Consider the following 24,995-nt stretch of genomic DNA (forward strand, 5'->3'; position numbering starts at 1 on the left):
CTCAAGAATTCATATCTTCAAATAGATTTAAAAGTTATACAGTGATGCAGTATTCATCCTAAAGTTGTCATTGGGTAGCAAATTAGCTACCATTGTGTGTATGATATATGAAAAATGTTATTTTTATATGTAGTCCTACTAGTGTCATTAGTCAAACAGTGTCATTGACCATACATGGTAATATGTACCACTAGTGTCATAAGTCACACATGGTAATATTTACCACTAGTGTCATTGACCATACATGTTAATATGTACTACTAGTGTCATAAGTCATACATGGTAATATGTACCACTAGTGTCATTAGTCGCACATTACATATGTTATTGATCACACATGGTAATGTGTACCACTTGTGTCATTAGTCACACATGGTAATATGTACCACTGGTGTCATTGCTACTTATACTCATAAATGATCCATTGAATGAGTACTGGGGTAGTAATCTGCTGTTCTCATTGATGTTAAATGGGTTTATAGGGGATGATACCACTCCTAGACCATCCTCTGATAATAACTCTTCAAGATCTTCCTCGTTTAATTCCTCTAGATCTTTGTCATCTAATCCTTCCAAAGCAACATCATTTATTAACTTGCTTAGTTCAGGATCATTACTTTCAGTCATTTTTGCCATTTTTTCCTTAAAGTCTTCTGCCTGTTGTTTACTTTTCTTTTGACTTTTTTCTACGAAATACATTCCCGTCACTGCTAAAACAAGGACAGCAAACACTCCAAGTATTCCTATAGTAATTGATAACCTTGGATTGTCAATGGCAAAAAAATAAACGTCCTCAAACAGCGACGGAGGTGGGTCAATAATTACAAAATAGTTAAATAGAATCCATTCAATACCATCACTATCCCGAACTATACAGCTCCAGTTTCCAGTCATATTCTTTATTGCATTTTCAAAAGTTTTTCCCCCAGTGTTGTTTAGAAACGGTTCTGGGACTGTAACATCTTTACCATTAAAGGTCCAAACTTTATCTCCATCGTCTACCATGTGGTGCAAGGTGTGTGAAGGACAGTCCATGATCAACGATCGAGATTCCTTCACGTGCATCTCTTTGCCGGGTTTTGTTGCTAGTGTATACAATGCAACCGTTTGAAATTGTTTTGGTTCGTATTCCATTTGACACGTGTATATCCCTTGGTCCTTTGGTACCAAATTCTGTATCTGTAAAGTATTAAATTGGTAAGTCATTCTTTCGAGTTCAATAGCTAAGGCATACCCGTTAAGGAGCCACCGTACTGATGATCGTTTATATTGCTGGGCGAGTTCCCGGCTAATTGGATTGTTACAGCTAATTTCCAAAATTTCTTCCACATTTTTGACAAAGCGAACTTCAGAGGTTTCTACGGAACTATTATCACTTTTCTTCAATTTCTTCCTTAATTTTTTTATTGATTTCATCTTCTTGCTGATAAATTTCTTCATTTTCTTTGGTAATGCAATTTTTGAAATAAACCTTTTCTTTCTTGTAATATCCTTCCTTTGAAAAATGGTGCGGTCTCCATTTGTTTCTGTCTTACAGTTTTTCATCTTCATTCCTACAAACATATTGATATATTTTACTTGAAAGCGAGGGAATATTAGAATATGTTTATATATCTGTAGTAGAATTGCCATTTGGTAAATTAAACCCATGATCTCAATTGAGTTAAACTAAATGTGCATAAATTATCTTGACACCATCAACATCTTATAATAATACCCAACTCAACGAGTGAATGGTATTATACACATATTGCCTGCAGGAAAGGGTGATACGCCGAAGTAACACATGAGGTAGATATTTTCTGAGTGTTTTACTCGGTGTATCACCCTCTGCTTCATTCAATGTGCTATATCCTATTTAAATACATCACACTTTTTGTGCACATGTGCATAACCTTTCAGAAACTCAAGTGTAGTTGTTGCAATATTTCAGAAGTAGAGAATGTGAAAACTATAATAAAAGTTACAAGTATTTCAGCATTTAAATAAAACAACAATAGCAAAATACTAATTAGAAAAATGAATAGATGTGGCATACGTTGTAAGCGACTTGGGGAGCTACATAAATCAACTCGTGGGACTTAGCCATTTTTCGCTGTATGGAATGATACAAAAAATTTCGTCACAAAAATATTGGCTCCCATTGGGTGGATTGGTTTTTAATTTGGTGTGTTGCTTTATAAAGATTGGGCATCTGTTGTAAGCGATTTTTGGGTGCTGTCCGGTATTAACTTCCTGTACGAGTGGGGGTATTACTAGAATGACAATGCGTGCAAATGCATGTTTTGTATAGTATAGAAATTCACAGAGATGGATACAAGAATTGAAGGGTGAAAGGGTGTGCAGACTAACCATGGAGTGTAATATAAAGTTAAGAGGGTATGTGCACCGTCACGCTTTCGCAATTTTCTTCATTTCAACCATTTAACGGGAGGATTCAGGCGGGGGCGTGGCGGGCATGTGCCCTGCCACTAAAATTTGCAAAGCATGGGTTGTCGGGTATATTTCGGTGCTTTTAGGTTGAAACTTTAAGTTTCTTGCTATTTTTACCACAAAAGATATCTACATTGCACCCACTCTAGAAGAATATTTAAAAAATATAAACTTAACAAAATTGTTCGCCTTGCTCGGCGAAATTTTAACTGTGCGCCCCCCTTAATCTAAAATTCTGTATAAGTATTCAGCATGATGAGATCTATCTGTGGTAAAATTTTGGTGAAAATCAGTTGAGGTCTCACTAACAACTTCTAACGTTTCCATTACTTTACATGTTAAAAAAGTGATTTTCAAAGTTTCACTGTGAATTCCCAGGATAAATGACACCTTAAAGTTGCATACCATTGCGCAGCTGGGAAAAATAAGGCTTTCAAAATCATTATGCTAATGGTACGATGAGAAATTCTTCACAAAATTTAATTGAATAAATAATACTGAAAAATCCACATTTTAACCTTTTCTGCTAACTGAGAGCATGGAGGCAGATAACTCACAGATGTAAACAATATACACTTTTGCAGTAAATTACATGTATGGTTTTAAAGTACACATTCCCAGCTTTATTTTGATTACTTTTAATCAGATTACACACAAATAATGCACTTACAATGCATAGGTCTAGGTTCAGCGTGTTTTTTTTTACTACATATGGGGTGGCCATTTGACCCGGAAGTGGTTAGTGAGACCTGACATGTTGGAGTTATTGCCCTTTTTGAGGCCATTCAGGCTCCTGGGCCAGCACTCCACAGTATTGAAGAACTGCCTAATTTTGGTCTTGTAATCTAATGCTTTATAACATTTATCACTTTAAAAAATTGTCAAGCATCTGTAAATCTATATATCTAGAAATAGCTCCAGCCAAGGCCTTCAGGATGCAGCAAAAGTTTGCTGAAAAAAAATTACCCACAGCAAATAAGGTTACCATAGAGACCATGCAAAAATATGCTAAAATTTGCAAAAGTTCATAAAAGCAGGTTTATAAATATCAAATTTCCCGCAAAATATCTTAAATTTTTATTTCATCCCCTGAAACTGTCCAAACTTTTTCCTTCGAAAACCCCATCCTCATATGGGCATCGCCGGTTAGATTTTGAGCTATTTCACTTTGTAATCCACTTATTAAATTTAGCAGGTACGAGAACACAATTAATTCCCCTTGGTTTTCGTTGTATATACGAATACAGTTCCAACTTTGGTAGTAGGTACCTTCCACATTTTTTCATATTTTTACTGGAAACTTATGTGCTGAAGTTTGCCTCTAATTGGTAGAAAATAGGTTAAAATTACATGGGATTTTTTTTCATTAATCAATTCTGACTAAAAGTTGTGATTTGGTTCAGTGGAAGAAGGTTAAAATTTAGGACTTCTAACTCAGTTCATTTGTCATGTTTACCCCATCTCCGAATTATATGTATTAATTTCAGAAAATGATGGTAAAATTTTCTACAATTTATATATAAAATCCTGTTTGTACATATCTTTAGGCCAGAGAAGTTTTATTCAGTTTGCACCGGTGGAATTTTTTTAATCTACTCAAATATGTATATTGAAATGCACTTGAAAATTAATTGCGGTCTCATGCCTAATATGGTAAAAAATTGACTTACTTTCACTTTCACAATGAAGTCAAATTGTCATTGAAAAAAGCCCCTTCAACATTGAAAATATATAACACATTGCAAAATACTTTGAAAAGTCCCCTTTTTCAGAAAATGTTTTATCAACAATAGATTCTTCATTTTTAATCACTATAGCAACCACCGGTTTCCATTAATATCATTTTTCATCCCTATCCAAAAGTGCGAAACTAAACTAAACTGTGGAGTGCCGGCTGGAGGGGGGGGATCTTGTTTATGTTTACTATCAAGCAAAGAAAGTGGAAACAGAGAATGTGTCAAAGAGATACAACCATGCATAGCAAATATTGACAGTAAGGAAGAAACACAAATTGCAGTCGATGGGCCTTCGATGAACAGTGAACATTTTCCGTAATCGACAGGGACTTGCTCCCGCTATCAAAATATGCAGCCCGTCTAGTATATAAACACGAAAAGAGTTATCCCAGATGTGGGAGTGCCTCGCTTCAACTAATTTTTTCGTTCAAATAAAATCGGACATATTATTATTATCTCTCAGCAACCACTTAATAGGGACAAATCTAATAAATAAACACAAATATAACCATCAAATAATTCTGATTAAATCAAAACAATGATTTGTACATTAAACTCCATATAGTAGTAATCTATTGGACCGAAAGTGTAACTACTGTGACCATAACATCGCCAGGCGCGGATCCAAACAAAAATTGGTAAGAAAAAATATGTTTGCATGAAATCTTAATTTTTCACCACAAGTTTCACCTCATAATATTTTTTGCCTTGCTTTGCACGGTATGTAATTCAATTAACACCCCCCTAAACTAAAATCCTGGATCCGCCCCTGATCGCTAAATAAAGAGTGTCCACACTTGGCGCAGCATGAACAGTTGAGGCAACAACCAAGTGTGGACACATTTACATTTGTATTAGTTTTTGATACACCTTTAAACAGTATGGGGGCTTAATTTTATAGTTCGTTATGGACACAACAACTAGTTTTGACACAATATAGCACAAAATTTGAAAATTTATGACAAATTTTCAAAATCGGACCAAAATTAGAAAAAAAGTCTATTTTTTGGGGTGTGGCACCTTTGACCCATTATAACTCGAAAACGGTAAGAGATATCTGAAACCTGATTGAAAACGATAAGAAAATAGTAAAAAGATAAAAAGCTGTCTCCAAAACGGTTAAAAACAAGCCTACCCAATAAAAAACAGATTGACATCTGAATCATAAAAATAGGATCAACAATAAGCAATCAATTGACATCACCTATCTCCCCTTTTAGCTCCTTATTTCCAAAGGGGTGCGACAAAAACCTCCAAATTACCATGTTCCAAGCAAACATATTTGAAAAGTTTTACTCAAGTTTTCGTAAATAAACTAAAGTTAACGGTCGCCAACGACAGGGTAATACCATTATATTTAGAGAGAGAGAGGTCGAAGTACATGTTGCTGGTACTTGCAATAACTAAATTGTGATAATGTCCAAGATTTAGAATATTTTATTTATAAGTGTTTAATTTGAATAATGGCAGTTTTTGTATGTCTTCACACAATCCCTGGATGTGAAAGGTGTAAAAAATCAGAGAACCCCTTTATAGCTACCCTGGGCTTAAAGGGGAGTTCGTAATATTGCAGGGTTTGTAAATAAACTGTATATGAATCTTCAATAAAAAAAATCCATTACACGATGGAAAAAAATGTTTGCAGACGTATAAAAACCAGGCTTCCTCGACACTTATCATGTTTGCGAAAACACTAGAAAACACAAAGTTTCCCGTACTTACTAGTGTCATTTATAAGATACACGATACCCCGTTTGCAACATATATACCTTAAATACACAATCTTGTGTCCAGTTTGTTGTTTTTTTTTAGAAAAATATCATTAAATCATTTTGTTTCCATATTTGAGTTAATGTGTGTATTCTCTGACATGTCTGCTTGCTATTTAATGCTGATTATACTATGCCAAGTTAGACGAAAAACAGTGTGTTCTGAATGTAACGGATGTCGTTTTGTGACGTACTAATGTAAGTAGCACTCCAGGTAAGAATCATGCAAAATGTGATCCATGGTTGGAAAGCGTACATAATTTTAGTTTTGATATTTTATTTAAGGAGGTAGACCTAGGGTAAGGGATGCAACCCTTACAAATCATTGGAACGTTTGTATTCAGCACTTTTAAATCAATGTCATGTAAGCATCAAAGTAACTTAGATTTATTTTATTCTGTGTCAAATGAAAGCTTGATAGGCTTTGGTGAAATTGAACATGATACAAACATATCAGAGACTTCATGAGCTATGTCCCTTATTCTAGGTCTACCCCCTTAAAATGATATAGTTAACAGAAATTAATATTTGGTTTTTCAAATAACTCGTGCTATTGGGAGATAAAAAAAATTATAGAATTCAAAATAAGGGAGACAATTATGTAAATGACATTAAAATAAAAAAGAAACTAGGATTTTCAATGTCGATTATCTCCTAAGAGCAGACAGATTGGAACGAATAATTATACATTCCATAATACAGAACAATAGAGCAACTTAATAACAAAAATAAAAATGTGTAGCCTTGTTCATGTGTATCACATTTTACTGAAGTTGCATAATTCTTACAAAGACTACTACATACTAAGAATGAAATAAATTACATAGAAATTCTAGCACTACAAAATTTTAAATAAGGGGAAATAACTCTTTGATCTGTTCAATATTAAGTTGATTTGTTAAGGAACTATGAAAACATATGAATCATCCACTTCTGATACAGAAAAATCCCTGTGTTTTTCATGTCATGATAATGGGTTTAACATTATATTGTAACAAAGAGTCCGGTTGTCAAAAGAAAAGGCCCGCAGCAGCGCTAAGCTTGTCGTAAGAGGCGACTAAATAGTACTCAGAACCCTGGCCTTGGGCTAGGGCGCTCTGCCCAGAAAGCAACTGGGTTGTGTGCCCCAGATGGTGGAATGGGCTTCATGCTGGGGTCGTCAGGCCATAATACGGAAAAACTGACCGAAAACCATATTGGCGTATCTTGTCGTGAAAGATCCACGTTCATCACACGTTAAAGAACCCTGCTGTAGTACTCTCTCGGAGTAGGAACCTTTTGGCTCTTCCACAGGAAGCTAAATTGCCCGACCCTACCCACCTCTCCTTATTTCCAGTAGCAATCAAAATTTGTTGACCCATTATTCTTGTGTCCCATCCCATATTTCATATCATCATTTCATGTTCATTCTATCATCCATTTCATGTTCATCGCCTGAATATAGCTGAAATACTGCTGCTACTGCGTTAAACCCCAGCAATCAATAAATCATATAGGCAGTCAAAAAATATCTGCGACACAGATGCTTCAGAATAAATTCAAATAACTTTTCAGTTGTTTCCTAGGAATATATATTGAATATATATTTGAGGCAAAACCGACCAAATTGGAAGCTGCATCTTAAAACAAACTAATGAAAACAGAAACAAATTACTAGCATGGAAAGCGCGGTCCAGTAATCAGCTATCTTTTCAAATGGTTAAGATGACTCTCGTCTTCTCCATTGTATTTCATATCGCAGGTGTACTCACTTCAAATTTCATAACAACGGAACTTTTGATTATTCCAAATGATAAGAAATTCGTGTTGTATATCCTATTTATGAATTGAAGGACATTTTTTGTTATTTTGTTTTGTCTCTTTGACATGGGAATTGTGTTTGTAATGTAGTATGCATCTTCACCCCTCTGTAAACGCTCTTTCGTATATACATATGCAAACATATTCTGCAAGACTCAAATGACACCACTTTTAAATCCAACAACCTGTAACTACGAAAATGTTTTGCAAAAAAATCGTAATCATTTGGTCCTGAACACCTACATAATTCATATGAACATTCCAAATCATAAAATCTATAGTCAAAGGACAAGCCATGTACGTACCTTTAATTTAGACTGACAAACGGAAGGAATTGGGTAAATTATCATGACATCGACTGATCATTTAGGGACACAAAAGACTTCCTGCTGTAATGCTGAACTACATACAATATACAGAAGAACTTGGTGATCCTACAATTTCACAACAATACCAGCTTGTGTCGAAACCGGGACCCTTTTCACTGTAAGCCGATTCTTTAGCAACTGAGCTTTTAATAGTACTCCACGAGCGCAGCTAATGGGGCGCGTTATTTTAATTTACTTGTGAGAGGAAGTCTTAGCTACATACAGGTGGAGTGTTTGACATGGCATTACTCATTGTGTCTTTTAGGTTATTTTTAACAAATTATTGTATGGGTTTAGAGTGTGTCAAACCACATTGAAGTGATATCTAGATGTTAATTTTCGTGCAGTTTGTTACAGGGATTAGGGACTATATGATACTAACTGTTAGTAGTATAAAGTCCCTGTAGGTGTATTGAAAAACAATAATTCCTCGAATATAACTGTTTTCCATGTGTAAATCGGTGGCAGATGCATATTGTACCGACCATTTGTGTGACGGACAAATAGGAACAGATATTTCCACATGATCAGAGGAGTCCTGAATTCAATCAGGACTTTATACCACATTTCCTGATTCGACAAAATATATCCAAATCTTCACACTATCTCAACTGGAACATATCCAGAGATTACCATAAAAACCTTAGATAATCAGACAGACGGTATTTATACGTGTCGTAAAAATGTTGATTTCCATGGCCGACAAATCTTACGAGTCTTCAAAGTACAAACTTAGTTAACCGGCTAATTTTTCGAAATTTTAAATTCCGTAAAATTTTCGCCCTTCTCCCTTATCGAAGTATAATATTTGTTCTTGGTCTATGTTTGACTATGTTTGGGAGCCTTTATGAATCTTCATGAAACTTCTACTAATGCATTTCAGAAAATGTAATTTTTAATGAAAATTGATTTCGCGATATTTGGGACAGAACTCCTAAACGTCTTCGTAAATATTCATGAAACCATTATAAATCAACCATACAAAGGTAAAGGGGAAACACCGACTGCATTTTATGGAAATATTCACTTTATAAAAAAGTGATCGATTCTGTTTTTGCAAACAAATACAAAAGTCGCCAAAACCCGCAAATGGTTGTAAGCCGAAATTGACCGATTAAGAATGCAATGTTTACCCAAGAAATCAAATTGTCATCGAAATCGAACAAATTGAATGTTCAAGATTTTGCTGATTGTGACAGCCATTTAAAAAAAAAATGAAGGCTTTCACACCAACAAAAAATATTACGCCTGTGATGTCAGCAGGTCAAGAACAGATTTTTGGATAACTTCTTGTACGACTGAATGGCTACACTAATTTAGCAAATTGTGGTGCTGGAATTATAGATAAAATCATTTTGTCCGCGAGAGTTGAGAAAACAATGTTTGCCTAGATACAGCCATCCTCCCAAGTCAGGGTTTTGAGTCCACTCTGACTTGGGAGGATGAGATACAGCGTATGCTACATATATAATTTCGGGGGGCATAATTTCAATTTAGAGGGGCGTAATTAGAAGTTTTTTGTCCTAGTTGAACGATCGAGGCGTGCAAAAAGTGGTTAAAAGAGAAACCTCAAATTCGGATTGTGAAATTGTTGAAAAATTGAATTAAATAAGCGGAAATTCAAACTTTTGATCGTCAGAAATTTGATAAAAACCTAAAATTTCTAGCAGGAAAAATCATCTCCCTGATGACTAAAGGTGGAATGTTGCTTCTGCCCCTTTCTGTACCCGCCACTTTGTTTTTAGTATAATCCAAATAATTTGCTGTTTCTTTTTTGTTGTTTTTTTTTTGTGTTTTTGTTGTTGTTGTTTGTTAATGCTATGTATGTTCAGTTCTTAATAGTATTTGGTTAGAAATGAAGGATCGTGGTTGGAGAACGTCATCTTAGGGAAAAAAACTCCCAGTTTGTTAACACTTAGTGACACACCTACAATGATATAACTAAACTTACTTCGTCAATTCTTGGGAAAGTAAGCTATTACTATGGTCCATGGTAGTACTATAGTTTGTTTAACGTAAATGTATATGTTTGTTTCCTTCTGAAAACTCCAACTGAAAACGACAAGCTCCAAGACCGAGTTTGCTTTGAGATTCGAATAAAAGAGGTAAAAAAGCGATTTTTTTTTTTTTTTTTTTTTTTGTTTGACAACATATTTTTAGTTTTAAACGTAGCCAATCATGTAGAATCCATATATGGATATCAGAGGCATTAATAAAATACAGTTCAAACTTCTATAGATGTATTTGTATTTTTCTGTGACAATCAATCATGTAAAATATAATTTCAATCTTAAACTGAAAAAAAAACGGGCATTGTATTTATATGAAACAATCAATTTGATACATTTTAATATTCATCCACAAGATCTCTTTCGCGGCGGAAGTACTTTTAAGGCGGTTATCAACCGGAAGTCCTTTTGATTGTGGCATCAGATGGTTTTCAGACTCAGTTTTTGTTGCATTGAATGTCTATTCCGATTCGTTCGTTCTGTTCCGATTTCATTTCGTTTATTCCGATTCATTTCGTTTTGTTTCGACTTCATTTCGCATTTTACATGTACCCGCATCATTTGCATAAAGGGGTGTGTTTAATGAATTAGTGTAGGGAATATGAACTGCTCGCTCTGAAATTGGCATTCCATGTTCCAGTTATTTATTTCCTAAACCAAGCTTATGGTCCAATATTGTATCGCCTATAAGGTCAACCGTCAGGAAAAATAGACTTAAAATCGTGTTGGTGATCACAAATCAAGGTACATGTAACATATAAATATGAACAAATGTAATAGTCCATATACAAGCATAAACCAGCCAGTACATCATTTACACCGTTTGTTCCGTGTGAACAAAGTGAACAGACTCTTAACTTACGTCAAGGTCAACTATGTCGTCTTGCGGAACCGATTCAAAATTTCCTAGATCATCCTCTGATTTCTTGATTTCAACTTTTTTCTTTTTCCAAGTGTCCTTCAGCTCCTTGTTTGTACCAGCACGATGAATAAATATGATGTAAAGAACGAAGAGAAAAATTACAACATTCATGCTTTGTGTCAACGCACAAATTGGGTGAGATTTTACAAATTCTATAAACGGACTTTGCGGTGGAGGTAGTGGCAAAACTTTAACTTGATATCTAATGAGAATCCATGTTCTTTGGAACGTTTTGTCCACTGCACTGCAAGTATAACGACCGGCGTGGTGCAGCGATACGTTGTTAATTAACTCCTCCTGTCTTAAAGCTGCGGGTACGTCTCGATAAATGAAATCCCCATCCAAAGTCCAGTCACGGTATACATTAAGAAACATACGACCAAGGGGTGAACTAGGACACCAGAGTTTTAACATTCCCTGTTCCTGAACCGTTTTTGGGATCCCCTTTTTTCTTGTGACGATGGATGCAAAAAATACAGTCTTCTTATAACTTTTGCCGATTACGACTTGACACGTATAAAGGCCAGAGTCAGTAGTACGAAACTTTAAAATCTCAAAGCCTGATTCACCATGTGTTATGATTCTTTTATTGTCTATCTTTAACGGTTTGTTATTAAACACCCACTGGACAGTCATGTTAACGACAGCTGCCCGAATGGCCTTTTCGTCTGTCATATCACATACTAATTTGACAGACGATCCTTTTGCCACAAACTTTCTCATTTGAAACTTAAGTAACCTTTCGTTAATTTTCTTCTGAATTTCAGCAGGAATGTATTCAAGGCCTTTCTTTTTCTTTCCACCATTTTCCGAAGTTGTGTTAACTAATTCTCCATTGCGTCTTATTTCCAATACATCTCTTTTGTAATGCAAGCGTTTTCGCTTCTTTTTTAACCTTGCGGCTCGTATTGTCGGTAGTAAAAAATCCATTGAAGTGCACGACTGCTTTCTCGCTTCTGGAAAACACCACGTCAGTTATTTGTCTAGTTTGCATCTTTATTGAGTATGTCATTTAATCCTACGTAAAATACCTTAATATCCCTGTTGGGAAATATATCAAGTTTTTTTATATAAATGAGACAGTAGAGACAGCTATTGCTACAAGCAAACTACAATGATATGTAAAAGTCTGGTCCTAAAATTTTTAGAAGAGAGAGAGTCCGATCCAGAAAAAAAATCAAAGGGAACGGGGGTGGTTCCAGCCTATCATTTGCTCATTTTGGTCAAAATTAACAAAATGTGCTGAACCAATATTAATGTTTTAAATAATTAGATCTTTCATGGTCTCAATATATCTACCAGGCCAGGGAAAGATTGCATCTACTTACCGAATGTATCCTCATTACTTTTCGTTACTGTCCATTCTGACCAATTACCATTACAGACACGAGATTGGTAACATCTGCCTTTACACAACGATGCATCTGTAGTTATGAAAGTGTCATTACATCTGTATAGGTGTTCCCCGTCTTCACACCTGGAGTGCGCTTTAGTCACAGAAACAAGTAAAAACAATGCACAAGTAAAGCAAGAGGCATCAGACGTCGACATACTACTTACAATATACAGTTGCTTACACGGTCTTGCGTAACGTATCGTAGGGACGGAGTTATTATTCCCGCCAAAATGCCCACTACGTTAGCGACGTTACTTCTATCCGCCTTCCATATGTAAAACAACCAGGAGAACTTAGATTTAACGATTAACCGGATTTTTCAAATTAAACTTTTTCTAAGAAAAAAATCCTTCACCCAAGCAGCTGTGACAAAACCCAGAGTTATCAAAATTAAAAAACGATTTTGGGGTACATGCTGCACGAAAACGTACAGGGCTTGCTCCCACTGTCAAATATGCAGCCCGATTAGTATATAAACATATTATATTAGTCGGTCTGCATATACTAGTCGGGCTGCATATTTGATAGTGGGAGCATGCCCCTGTGGAATACGCATTTATGTCAGTCACTTCATGGATCTCCTAATCTTGGGCGACGATTTTTCGTGTTTCAGTTCTGTAAAGAGGACTACTTTTGTTTGTGTTGGAGTTGAATATTCTAACCCTGGTGAGTTCGAAGATCGGGTTTCAATTAGATATGTCGTAACGGATGCAGCGTCTTCTACTGTAAAGAATGAAATACTATGCCCCGCGCCATAAAGTTACTAAAAATACTATTCTGAGAATATTCTTAAAATTTCCATTGTACACTAAGTCTTTGAAACTCATGATGTCACAAACAGCAGGTTTTGTGGCGCTGGCGCCAGTGATCACATACACGAAATGGATGTTCGAATGCTGGAAAGACAAATACTTTGTATAGCATGTAGACGTGATGCTACGTATCGGATATTCGGAGAGTCCGTCCAAAATGATCTCTTCTGAATTGGTTAAAATGGATGAGGATAGATTTCTTAGATATGATATAAAACGTGTCCGACAGTCCTTATACGGGAATAGAAGGAAGCTAAAATCTCGGCGATATCGTATCTTATATCAGATTTATAACCAATAAAGATGAGAATCTTCTCGTATAGTGAATGATGATATTAGTATGTGAAGATAACTTTAAATTTCTATGTAGGGAAATCGGAATTTCGCTGATGTACGACATTTTTAAATGTGGTTCTTTTCTCACTTGTATACCATTCACAGATACAAGAATGGTCATAACTTTCAACTTGTATTTTACTAGCTACCGACCAAAACTGGCGATTGCTATCGGAAATCATTCACGCCCATAAATAGTTCGTGGGCTGAGATAACCCCCTTGCATTTTTGTATTTTTTGGCTACTTTTTATACCTTCTTGAGGCAAAAATCTATTTTTAAAGTTTTTTTATTCTACGAACTTCTTCTATCTATAAAATGAAGTAAACTAACATATTTATAAATCATCATGTAGCCCATTGTCTCAGCTTTACAATGGTACCAAGAAAATTGCGATAACGCTATGGGTTTTGTGGTAAAATGAAACAATGTACCCCTACCCCACCGAAAAATCGCTTAAATTGACATATTTTTCAATTTCAAAACCCCTAGAGTATTAATGTTTCAGTAAAAATAGCTTATACGGTATCTTCAGTTTAGTATTATCACAATTTATCATTAGCAGCATACTGACATCGTATTTTAGGTGTTCATAATTAAGACAATGATGGTCCTAATATATCTGATCAATTCAGGCGCTTAGATTTTCTTTTTGGGGTAATAATTACAATAAAATCGTAAAAAGAGGAATTTTCAGAATTTCAAAATTTCTTCTAGATCACCCGTTATTTCCCTTTTTTTTTTAGAATAACGTGGATCAAATAAGCTTATGTGTGATGCAGTACATTAATATAGTGTCTAAGCTTCAAAATGAGCCCAAGTAATAAATATTTGAACTTTTGTAATTCAAGTTAGTTGAAAAATTGCCACTACCCATGAAAAAAATACCTCAACATGAACTCAAATGTTAATAATTAATATATAAACGGTGTACAATAGACATGTTGGGTACTATTGTTTTAGTTATTGGTGTATCCAACATATGTTCACATTTCAGGGCGTATTTTAAAGTTTCAATGTGACAATAATTTTCAGAATTTCATATTTCCTTCCATTTCACCTATAATTGGCATTTTTTTTTCAAATACCGTACTTCAAATCAGCTTTTGTATATTCAAATACAATTATATAGTGTCTTAGCTTTGTAATGAGCCCAACTAATAATTATTCGAACTTTTCAAAGTTCAATTAGGTGAAAAATTGCCACCCACCCATGAAAAGAATACATAAATATGAACCAAAATGTTAATTTTTAGGACATAATCGATGTAATAAAGACATGTTGTGTACTATTGTTTTAATTATCGATGCATTCATTATATCTTCTCATTTCCGGCGAGTTATTTTCAGTTTCAAGCTGATTATAATGATTTTTTTTTAATTGGGAATTTTCGGATTTTAATATTTTCTTCCATTTCTCCTGTAATGGACAATGTTTTTGAAGTACCCTACTTCAAACAAGCTGTTGTATATTCAAACACATTTGTGTAGCATCTTACCTTTCTAATGAGCCTATGCTATGCACAATTAAACGTATTCTAGGCCATATGGCCAAAAGAATGGTGCCCCTACTCACTAAAATCTGCCCCAATGTGAAAGAAAATGATCGTTTATAGCATACACGAAATGTACGCAATGTCTGTCTGGCATTTATTATGGAGATCTTGTATCATTCACATTATCAAGCAAAATTATGCTTTCATTGTTCCGAAGACAAAATATTACCAAAAAAGGGAAATTTTAGAATAAAACAGATTATCACGCATTTTAGCACGTAAATTGTATAATTTTTTTTTAAATATCACAGATATGATGATTTGATTTTGTTTGCTATCATTATTTTTATACATATAAGGTTTCAAAGAAGCAACTACGATGAATGATTGGCATACATGTATCCAACACCATTTAAAAAATGCTAATCTCCCATATACGAATTTTTTTTTTCACGGAAATTTTAGTGGGTATGGGGTACCATTCTTTCGCCGAAATGGCTTGGAATACGTTAAAGTATGCGATGACTTGGCTCATTAGAAAGCTAAGATGCTAAATAGATGTGTTATACATGCAAAAGTTTGTTTGAAGTAGGGTACTTGAAAAAAAAAAATGCCAATTACCGATGAAATGGCAGAAAATATGAAAATCCGAAAATTCCCAATTTCATGAAAAACTCATTATTGTCATATTGAAATTGAACAACACGCGCCTGAAATGAGCAGGTATGTTGAATACATCAATAATTAAAATATTAGGACACAACATGTCTATTGTACACCGCTAATATGCCAAAAATTAACATTTTAGTTCATGTTGAGGCATTTTTTCTCATGGGTATGGGGTAGCAATTTCCCACTTATTTGGACTTGGAAAAGTTCAAATATTTTTTACTTGGGCTCATTAGAAAGCTAAGACACTATATAATTTTATTTAAATATACAAAAGCTTGTTTGAAGTACGGTATATGAAGGAAATGGCCAACTATAGGTGAAATTTAAGAAAATATGAAATTCCGAAAATTCCACTTTTTATGAAAAACTCATAATTGTCACATTAAAACTGAAAAATACGCGCCTGAAATGAAAAAAATTTGTTGAATACATCGATAATTAAAACAATAGTATCCAACATGTCTATTGCATACCGTTCATATGCCAAAAATTAACATTTTAGTTCATGATGAGGCATTTTTTTATCATGGGTATGGGGTGGCAATTTTCCATCTAACTTGACTTGGAAAAGTTCAAATATTTATTACTTGAACTCATTTTGAATCTAATACATTATATTTATGAACCGTGTCACACAAAAACTTGTTGAAACTACGTTATTCTGAAAATAGACCATATCGGGTGATATTGTTGAAAATTCTAAAATTCCCATTTTTCAGATCTTACAGCAATGTCACCCCAAAAGGAAGAACTATGTGCCTGAATTGATCAGATATGTTAGGTACATCATTATCTGAAGTATGAATACCTAAAATATAATTTATACGGTGTCAGTATGCTGTGAGTGAGAATTCTGTTTAATATTGAGACCAGTTTTATAGGGGTAGGGATAATATTTTTAACATTTTTTTGAAAATCCTTTCTTAAAAATTAGTTTTTTCGTGGTTTGTTTTTGTAGAAAATTAAATTATCTTTCGAATGATACCAAAGTTGAGACGTTTAGTTGAACAATAATTTGTAGAGTCGAATTTATGTGACTTTTGACCGAAAAATCGAAGATCCCATTTTTTGCATTTTTTGATAAATTCTGACTACGGAAATCGCCAAAATTCATCAAAAGAACACCAGAAGTGTAAATTGTGATAATACCAAACAGAAAATACCAAATAAGCCTTTTTTTTACTGAAGCATTAATACTCTAGGGGTTTTGACATTGAAAAATATGTCAATTTAAGCGATTTTTCGGCGGGGTAGGGGTAGATTTTTTTCATTTAACCGTTAAACCCTCTGTGTTACCGCAATTTTCTTGGTACCATTGTAGAGCTGAGACAATGGGCTACATGATGATACCTAAATTTGTTTAGTTTGTTTACACATGCTATCCCAGGAAGGCTAAACGCTCAAGCAATTGAGTCACAAATCTTGGCTTCTTAATCCAGTGGGGTACAAATATAGGCTTATACTGAAAAAGAATTCGAGAATATTTTGGCGACAAATTGATTCGGTAATGGGAGCGTTGTATTAAGGTACCTAAAAATCACCATGAAGTTGATGAGTGGGGGGGGGGTTGCACGGTGGACCCTCCTAACCCATGGATTATAAACCAGTGCTGCTAACGGCCTGACCTTATTTAAACCATTCCACCTCCCTTTGAGGAATGGATGCGCATTGTTGTTTGAGAGCTGTATCCAAATATTGTCATAAAGTCGTGGCGTTTCCATCTTACTAAAGCTTGGTCGCACAAGATTCGGAATCTCGAACTTTCCAAGGAATAGGAATATAAGCGTTATGCTGATGAGATCAGTAAATCACTGATACATTTCTTTGGTTTAGCTTTACTAGAGCCTTGAGATGTCATTGATAAGTTGACAGAGGACCTCGTCCCAGATATGCAAAGTAACCGTTTAGTTGAGCAGTTTCCAGTCTATATCGATATATATATATATATCGATGATTCCGCTAATTTCTGCCGCCAAATTGACCAGATGTTCCGTCAAGTGTTTGCCAAACAGACAAGGGAGCTGAGGCCTTTCATGCTCATTAAACGAGCAATTTATCGATGTTCGTTTTTCATGGACACTATAGAGAAACCATGATACAGGCCACAACATACTTGAAGCACAGGATCACCATATAATTTAAGATTTATCTGTATTTTGGCGCAAAAGGATTCTTATTTATTTTTTTCCCTGCTAGTCAACAACGAAAGTTGAAAAATTAACTGGCGCAAAAGGAGATCACATGATTTCCTGGGACAGTGAAAAAGGGTGTGTCCAAATGATAGAAAATCACTTAAGCGTGACGGTGCTATCCCATATTTGGCCGCTCAGCGTCCACTGTTTTCCGATTCTGTATCCGCCCGTGTACCCTGTATATGCCCCCGTAGAAAAAAAAATTGTTGAAAAATTGTGAGTGTTAAATCATGTAAAACACTCACTTCGTGTTAACGGTGATCCTGTCAAAAAAATTGTTTGCCCCCTCCCTTCTTACCTAAAACTCTGGATCCGCCAGTGAATATACATGTAGTACTGTGACCAACATTAAAGAAATATTCTTTCTAACAAAGTAAAGAAATTTGAAAGGAAAGAGTCTAGCTACTATAAAAATCTTGATAAAATCTTCCAAAAAATTCTCCAGCGAATTCAAATAAACTTCGGTGAACTATGTTTAAAAAATCCATTTGTGATATTTGGTATGCATCGGAAGATGTCCGTCCGGCTTCATACAAACCCAGGATTGCTAACCGGAAGTAGTGTGTGCAAGGTCAAAGCCTGTCGAAAATCATGCTTTCCCACCGGGTTTTCACCAAAACTGTGCATTGCATACGCAATGAACTATTTTCTGTGAACAGGAGGTCGTTTTCTATGACAATATCGTGCATGCAGAAGCCTCCCCAAAAAGGTGGAAAGAAGACTTACGTAAGAGACAAACCCCATGTCAATGTAGGAACAATAGGGCACGTGGATCACGGCAAAACGACTTTGACAGCCGCTATAACTAAAGTTCTTGCTAGTGAAAAGAAGGCAGACTTTAAGAAATATGATGAAATAGACCATGCCCCTGAAGAAAGAAAAAGAGGAATCACAATTAATGCTGCTGTGGTCAATTATCAAACAGATAAGCGTCACTATGGACATGTTGACTGTCCTGGTCACGCTGATTACATTAAAAACATGATTACAGGTGATTTATTTAGCAATGTAGTTATTTAAATTTTGCATCTGAAACCAGGGACCCTTGCAGGTCTGGATGTCAAAAGAATAGGCCCCCAGCAGTGTTAAGCTTGTCGTAAAAGGTGACTAAATAGTGCTCAGAAACCTGGCCAGGGCCTGGGGTGCTCTGCACACAGAGCAACTGTGTTGTGTGTCCCAGGTGGTGCAATGGGGTTAACCCTGGCTTGTTACATGCTGGGGTCATGATGCCATAATACCCAAAACCTGACCGCAAACCATAGTGGTGCAAAATCTTGGAGAAAAATGCCACGTTCCTCGTATATTAAAGAACCCTTCGGTGGTATTCTCCCGAAGCAGGAACGATAGTGCTCCGCCACAGGAGGTTAAATTGCCCTATTTCCAGTGGCAGTCAAAATTTGTTGATCCCATTATTCTTGCATCCCATCCCATTTTTCATTTCATCATCATTTCATGTTCATTTTATCATCCATTTCATGTTCATCACCTGAATATAGCTGAAATATTGCTGCTTAGGCATTAAATCCCAACAAGCAGTCAATGAATGAAATCAAGGCTCATGACAGTTTTGAAGTTCAACAGTTTGGGAACAACACCTCTACTTATGATTAACCCTCCATTTTGGGTACTGACCAGTGCTCAGTAATTTTTCATAATGTTTTTGTAATAATGATGTTTTAAATTTTATCGATAACATTTGGTTAAGTTAAAGAAGACCATAGTTCCTATACAATTGATTTGACAGATAATGACATGTCATCATTGGGCAAACTTGTTTACAAATTCCAAAATTGGAGCATCATTTTACCAGTGCTCGATAATAAATGTAAACCTTGAAAACGGTAACATTAGAAAAGTTTATATAGTATTCATGTTGCTAACAAATAAGGGATTTATTAAAGAGATGGATATAATTGAAATTTTCAGTCACCCGAATCAAAATATTTGTTAACAAAGCAATAGCTTTTACGAGGGTCTGACTGGTTTTCTGTTTACATGTGATTAAGTGCTTTGTCCTTCAAAATAACTACTTTTCACAGTTAGTATAATTTACATGTACATGTACATTTTAACAATTGGTGAGAGAGTAACCTTTTCCTGAGCCTACATAAGGGATTTCATTATTTTTTAGCAATGCAGGTACCATTGGTTTAGTAGGAGGTACTTTTTATCATTTTCTTTTTTAAGCATATATGAAATTTTATCAAATCTGGAGGTACAAAAATGTACCTTTCAGTAGATTAGTAGAGTAAAAGTACCTGGTACGGCCTCTTAATGAAATGCCTGCTACATGTATGTGAAAATATCAGTATTAGTTGTTTAAATTATCATCTGCCATAGAGCCCCACTGCATACTCTCAATCATTTTCCTTAATGAAGATAAGATAATTATTTTACATTGGAACACGATAAAAAGGAAAACACTATCATGTTAAGCTTTTATTGAGGAACAAAACAAAGTATTTCTTATTCAGCACTAGTTGTTATTGAGTACTGGTCAGGGTAGTGGGTTTTTTATCTATTAAAAAATTACATTTTTAGGAAGTTTGGAAATTTTAACTTTTTATTTAAAAGTGGGAATGTTTATTGTATTAAGAGTAATTGAATCAATGAAAATAAAAATATACTTCCATTGCAAAAGTTAACTAGATTAACACAGATATTTCCAGTGTTTAACAATATTTCATATCTGGATAACTCTTCATTTTTATATGACCTCAAAAAAAAATTGAAGTCGTATACAGTGGAAGTACTTTTATTCATGGTACCAAATTTTGTGGTTTTGGAGAAAATGACCAGTTCGAGGATTTTTGAATTCTGTATTTGACAATTCCATTATACAAACAAATGGAAAATTTTCTTTTCGCTGAGAACCAAATTTTGTGGTTTATCAAACCCACGAAATCCACGAAAATTGGTACCCCACGAACAATAATACTTTATGGCTCTGTCGCAGCCGTCGTCGATAGACACTTGGATTACTTGCAAATATTATAGTTGTGGTTGACCATGTGTTATGAAATTTTGATATGATTTTACTAACCACTAGAGGAAGATTTCTATTTAATTTAGAGTTTTTGGCCCATACTATTTTGAAGCCCTTAAGATGACAACTTGGATAAAACGCTCAAGAAAGGGGGAAAAGATTCAACATATATTACTTGTATATCAAATTCTCATTTTAATAACGCACATTGTTTCCTTTTTTTTTCTTTGATTTCAAATTAATAAATTTACTGATTCATTATCATGTTCCCATTGTGCACCTCCTATTTTAGATTTTGATCCAAATCAATTTGGAGGTCACAAGGGGGATGTTATCAAATGGGGGAGTGAGGGATATCAGGTGAGTGAGCATTACTCACAGTTTTTCTAGTTTTAACTTGAAATAAGTGTTGAAAATGAGTAAAAAAGTAATTTATAAAACTAACCTTTACTAAGGAGGTTAGTCATTCTGGCACGACCAAAGGTTTGGGTTAGTTTGATAAGAAAAGGCATGGAAAACTTACTTACCCCCTAAACCGTGGCAGCATGTAAAGGTTTGTTTTTCATATTGATTTTTTTCTCTCATTTTGTAAATTCCAAAACTGTTTAAACTTTAAATAAAACCTTGTTTATATCTGGAAGATGAAGAGTTATGTATCCTAAAACCTGAAGTTAGTCAACAATTACATGCCAATAGCTTTCTGCTGATGCATTGATAAGGAAAAGAGGAGGTCATGTGCCATTTATCATATGGCAGCCTTTTCTTTAATAGTATTTTTTTTAACCAATACCATATGGTGGGTTATTTTGGTGGGTGTAAAATTAGGCGATTTTGAGACAACAAGGCATACAAACAATTTTGGTGTTGCTAATTTTGGCGGATGCTAATACAGTAGATGCACTGATTACTTAAGCCTATAGTAAATATTTGCTGAATTTATTTTGACACTTTTAGACAAACCACTAAAATGCACCAAAATTACATGCTGTACGTTATTCAATTTATTATCAAAAAAATTAATTGATTATTGGTCAATTATAATTAGAGAAGTCAATATGTTCTCAAATACTTGAGTACCTTAAAGCCTAACTGTATAAAAAAAAAAGTATCTTAGCCTTAAAAAGGGCTTCGGTGATTTCGTTTCTTTCATTTGATAAAAGTCTTATTTGTTTTATTTTTAAATTTTCACACTGACCCAGTGCTTGCCTTTAGCCACTCTCCCAAAGTCCCAGGCTAGTAAAAATTGATTCGGGCCACTGAAATGATGTGAACATTTCTTGTTTCAGGCTAGTTGAATCCTATACAGTCCTCTATTATTCGGGTTAGTCATTGAGAATTTTGAAGTAAAGAACTGCTGAACATTTCATACATTGACATTGTCACTTTTCTGTTGCAGGAGCTGCTCAGATGGATGGATGTATTTTGGTTGTAGCTGCTGATGATGGCACCATGCCACAGACAAGGGAACATCTTTTGTTGGCTAAACAAATCGGTATCCCAAAATTAGTAGTGTTCATTAACAAAGTGGATAATGCAGATGAAGAAATGTTGGAGTTAGTGGAATTGGAAGTAAGAGAACTTTTGTCAGAGTTTGGCTTTGATGGGGAAAATACACCAGTTATATTTGGATCTGCTCTCAAAGCATTAAAAGGTGAAAGTCCAGAAATAGGTGAAACAAGAGTTAGAGACTTGTTAAATGCAGTTGACGATTATATTGAAGAACCGACCAGAGACTTAGATAAATCATTCTTTCTACCTATTGAAGGAACTTACTCTATTCCTGGCCGTGGTACTGTAGTATCAGGCAAACTTTTACGAGGAAAAATTAAAAAGGGTACCGAGTGTGAAATTCTTGGTTATGATAAGAAAATAAAGTCTATTATCAATGGTATTGAGATGTTCCATCAAATTTTAGATGAAGGTCAAGCTGGTGACCAAATGGGAGCACTGCTCAAGAATGTTAAAAGAGAGACTATAAGAAGAGGTATGGTGTTATGTAAACCTGGAGATCAACAACTGGTTAATAAGATATCAGCCCAGATTTATCTTCTGAATAAAGATGAAGGTGGAAGACAAAAGCCAATGACAAACTTTTTTCAAACACAACTCTTCTGCAGAACATGGCATTGCACAGGAATAATAGAAATCCCAGAAAGAGAAATGGTTATGCCCGGTGAGGATACAAAAATTATCTTCACATTGAAGAAGAAAATGGTCTTGGAGAAAGGAGAGAGGTTCACAATTAGAGATGGAAGCACCACCATTGGTTATGGTGTCGTTACTGAAATCATGGACAATGTTGATGTGGAAGCCATGGAAGAAAACATCAAAAAAATAAAGAAGGCCAAAAAGAAGGAACAGGAAGCAGTAGAGCAATATTAAAAAAAATGCCAGTGACTGAGATTTTCATGTACATTTTAAAAGTCATATTAGAGCCATAGTGTAAAATACTGCAAAGCTATTGTATCACCATTTAAATGCTCTATAGAAATCTGTGAAATACCGGTACATAATCTGTGCACTTCATAGGAACAATTCTAATGTTGTATAATGACCAACTATCAGTATATCTATTCATATTTGTTACTGCAAATTTGTTTTATTTTTTGGCCTGTCAACTTTATATTTGTGAAGATTTCAGGATTTGTTATGGTTTTAATTTGTTTACATATATGTGCAGCTTCAAACCTTACAGTAAGGATTAAAAGAAATGGATAATTTGATAATATAAATCATTTTGAGTGAATGAAGTTAATATAGTCCTTGTGAATGTTGAAATAAAAGTTCGGGAACATTTTTAGTTACTAATATAATATTTAAATGCATGCATGTATGTATGGTTTCGTCATAAATGCTGTCTCTTTTTACCTTGTGCATGGAACCAAAATGCTATAATTGCATGAATAATACAAAGTGCTATTGAATAGAAGTTATGGTCATTAAAATTTGACCTATTACAGTTGTACCATTCAGTCACTGTCTACATGCAATTGATACAATGTAGGTCTTATCTTAAAGGGAAAGATCACCTTTGCATTAAGTTGGGCTCTTATGATAAATCATACCCACGTAAACAACAATAAATAACCTTTAATGCAGAATGCGCTTTTATAAAATGCTCAAAGCTATGCAAAGTTCGAAATCCTTGAAATATTAGTGGATAGCCATCTTGCAGAACTCTCATATCTGTAAGGAAGATCATAGCCAGATTTCATTGATTTTTGACCAATAGCTTCCGATTGGCTTGTGACGTCACCAAGTCGGTTTGGTACTGATAGAAATACTGCAATAATATGTAAACAAAGAATATTCCATAAATATCTCTACGATCATGTTTATCTTATCACCAAAACATGATGACTTGTCAAGCTTACGATTGCACGAATGATAAGAGAGAAATGTTCTTAAAGTGTTTTTTTAACCAGCAACATGAACATTCTTCAGTAGTAGTATACAAATACTAGTCATCTGGCTGCAAGTCCTATTGTTTGTCAGTGGTGTCTGACATTTGCTTATACATGTTGTTCCTCAATCTCTTCTATTTATTTTTGGTCGAAATTATAGGGGAAACGACCCAAATTGGCGATTTCTTCGGACATCGTAATCATTTACCTATTTACTTTCACTTTACAAACCGACTTCGTGACGTCACAGTTCAACTGATCATGGTGGCGCCCTTAGGCGTGGGAAATTCAAATTCCTAATTAGAAATCTCGATTTATTAATTAAGAAAAGGAAATTGATTTGTTTCAATTTAATTTTCATGAATATTTAACAGGTTAGTTTTGATATTTATGACTTGCACAATAACATGGACTTCTCCTTTAATTTGATTGGGTCGTTTTCAAGTGCTTGAAGGAAAGTTTATTGCACTGTACATGTACAATAAGTCATTAGAATGTACAAGAAGGAAATTATGGTGCATATACTATTTATTGAGTATTGAACATCACAAGTACATGAATTTGAAATGAACTTTAGTTCTGTAAAAAGTGCTGTGTAAAAAAATGTATGTTTTTTTTTTATTGTAGAGTTGTTGATGAAGATCAAATAATATTATTTAATGTCA

General features: G+C 34.7%; 2 protein-coding genes across 3 annotated transcripts; one reads left to right on the forward strand and one right to left on the reverse strand.

The window, feature by feature from the left end:
• Positions 1-53: 53 nt before the first annotated feature.
• Positions 54-12,640, reverse strand: LOC148627797 (uncharacterized). Of its 2 annotated transcripts, none has more exons than XM_088579164.1 (2): positions 12,366-12,640; positions 54-1,553 (listed from the first exon to the last, which is right to left on the reverse strand). In XM_088579164.1, the coding sequence occupies exons 1-2, from the start codon at positions 12,586-12,588 to the stop codon at positions 367-369; spliced, it is 1,410 nt and encodes a 469-aa protein (XP_088435290.1). In that variant the 5' UTR covers positions 12,589-12,640; the 3' UTR covers positions 54-366. The 2 variants fall into 2 exon arrangements, with proteins under 2 accessions (XP_088435290.1, XP_088435298.1); XM_088579172.1 differs by lacking the exon at positions 54-1,553 and adding an exon at positions 10,330-11,993 and having other exon boundaries at positions 12,366-12,637.
• Positions 12,641-18,469: 5,829 nt separating this feature from the next.
• On the forward strand, positions 18,470-24,995 carry LOC148627798 (uncharacterized). Its single transcript, XM_088579248.1, has 2 exons — positions 18,470-18,931; positions 22,323-24,995. The coding sequence occupies exons 1-2, from the start codon at positions 18,532-18,534 to the stop codon at positions 23,306-23,308; spliced, it is 1,386 nt and encodes a 461-aa protein (XP_088435374.1). The 5' UTR covers positions 18,470-18,531; the 3' UTR covers positions 23,309-24,995.

This window comes from Perna viridis, chromosome 1, assembly GCF_037379345.1.
Source record: "Perna viridis isolate PV_CMFRI_1.1 ecotype Kerala chromosome 1, ASM3737934v1, whole genome shotgun sequence".
NCBI lineage: Eukaryota > Metazoa > Mollusca > Bivalvia > Mytilida > Mytilidae > Perna > Perna viridis.

Coding starts and splice junctions, on each gene's coding strand:
- LOC148627797 (XM_088579164.1), bottom strand. CDS start 12,588: ATGTCGACGTCTGATGCCTCTTGCTTTACTTGTGCATTGTTTTTACTT. Junction 1,554..12,365: donor AAGTAATGAGGATACATTCG/GTAAGTAGATGC, acceptor ATATGTTTGTAG/GAATGAAGATGAAAAACTGT.
- LOC148627798 (XM_088579248.1), top strand. CDS start 18,532: ATGCTTTCCCACCGGGTTTTCACCAAAACTGTGCATTGCATACGCAAT. Junction 18,932..22,322: donor CATTAAAAACATGATTACAG/GTGATTTATTTA, acceptor TTTCTGTTGCAG/GAGCTGCTCAGATGGATGGA.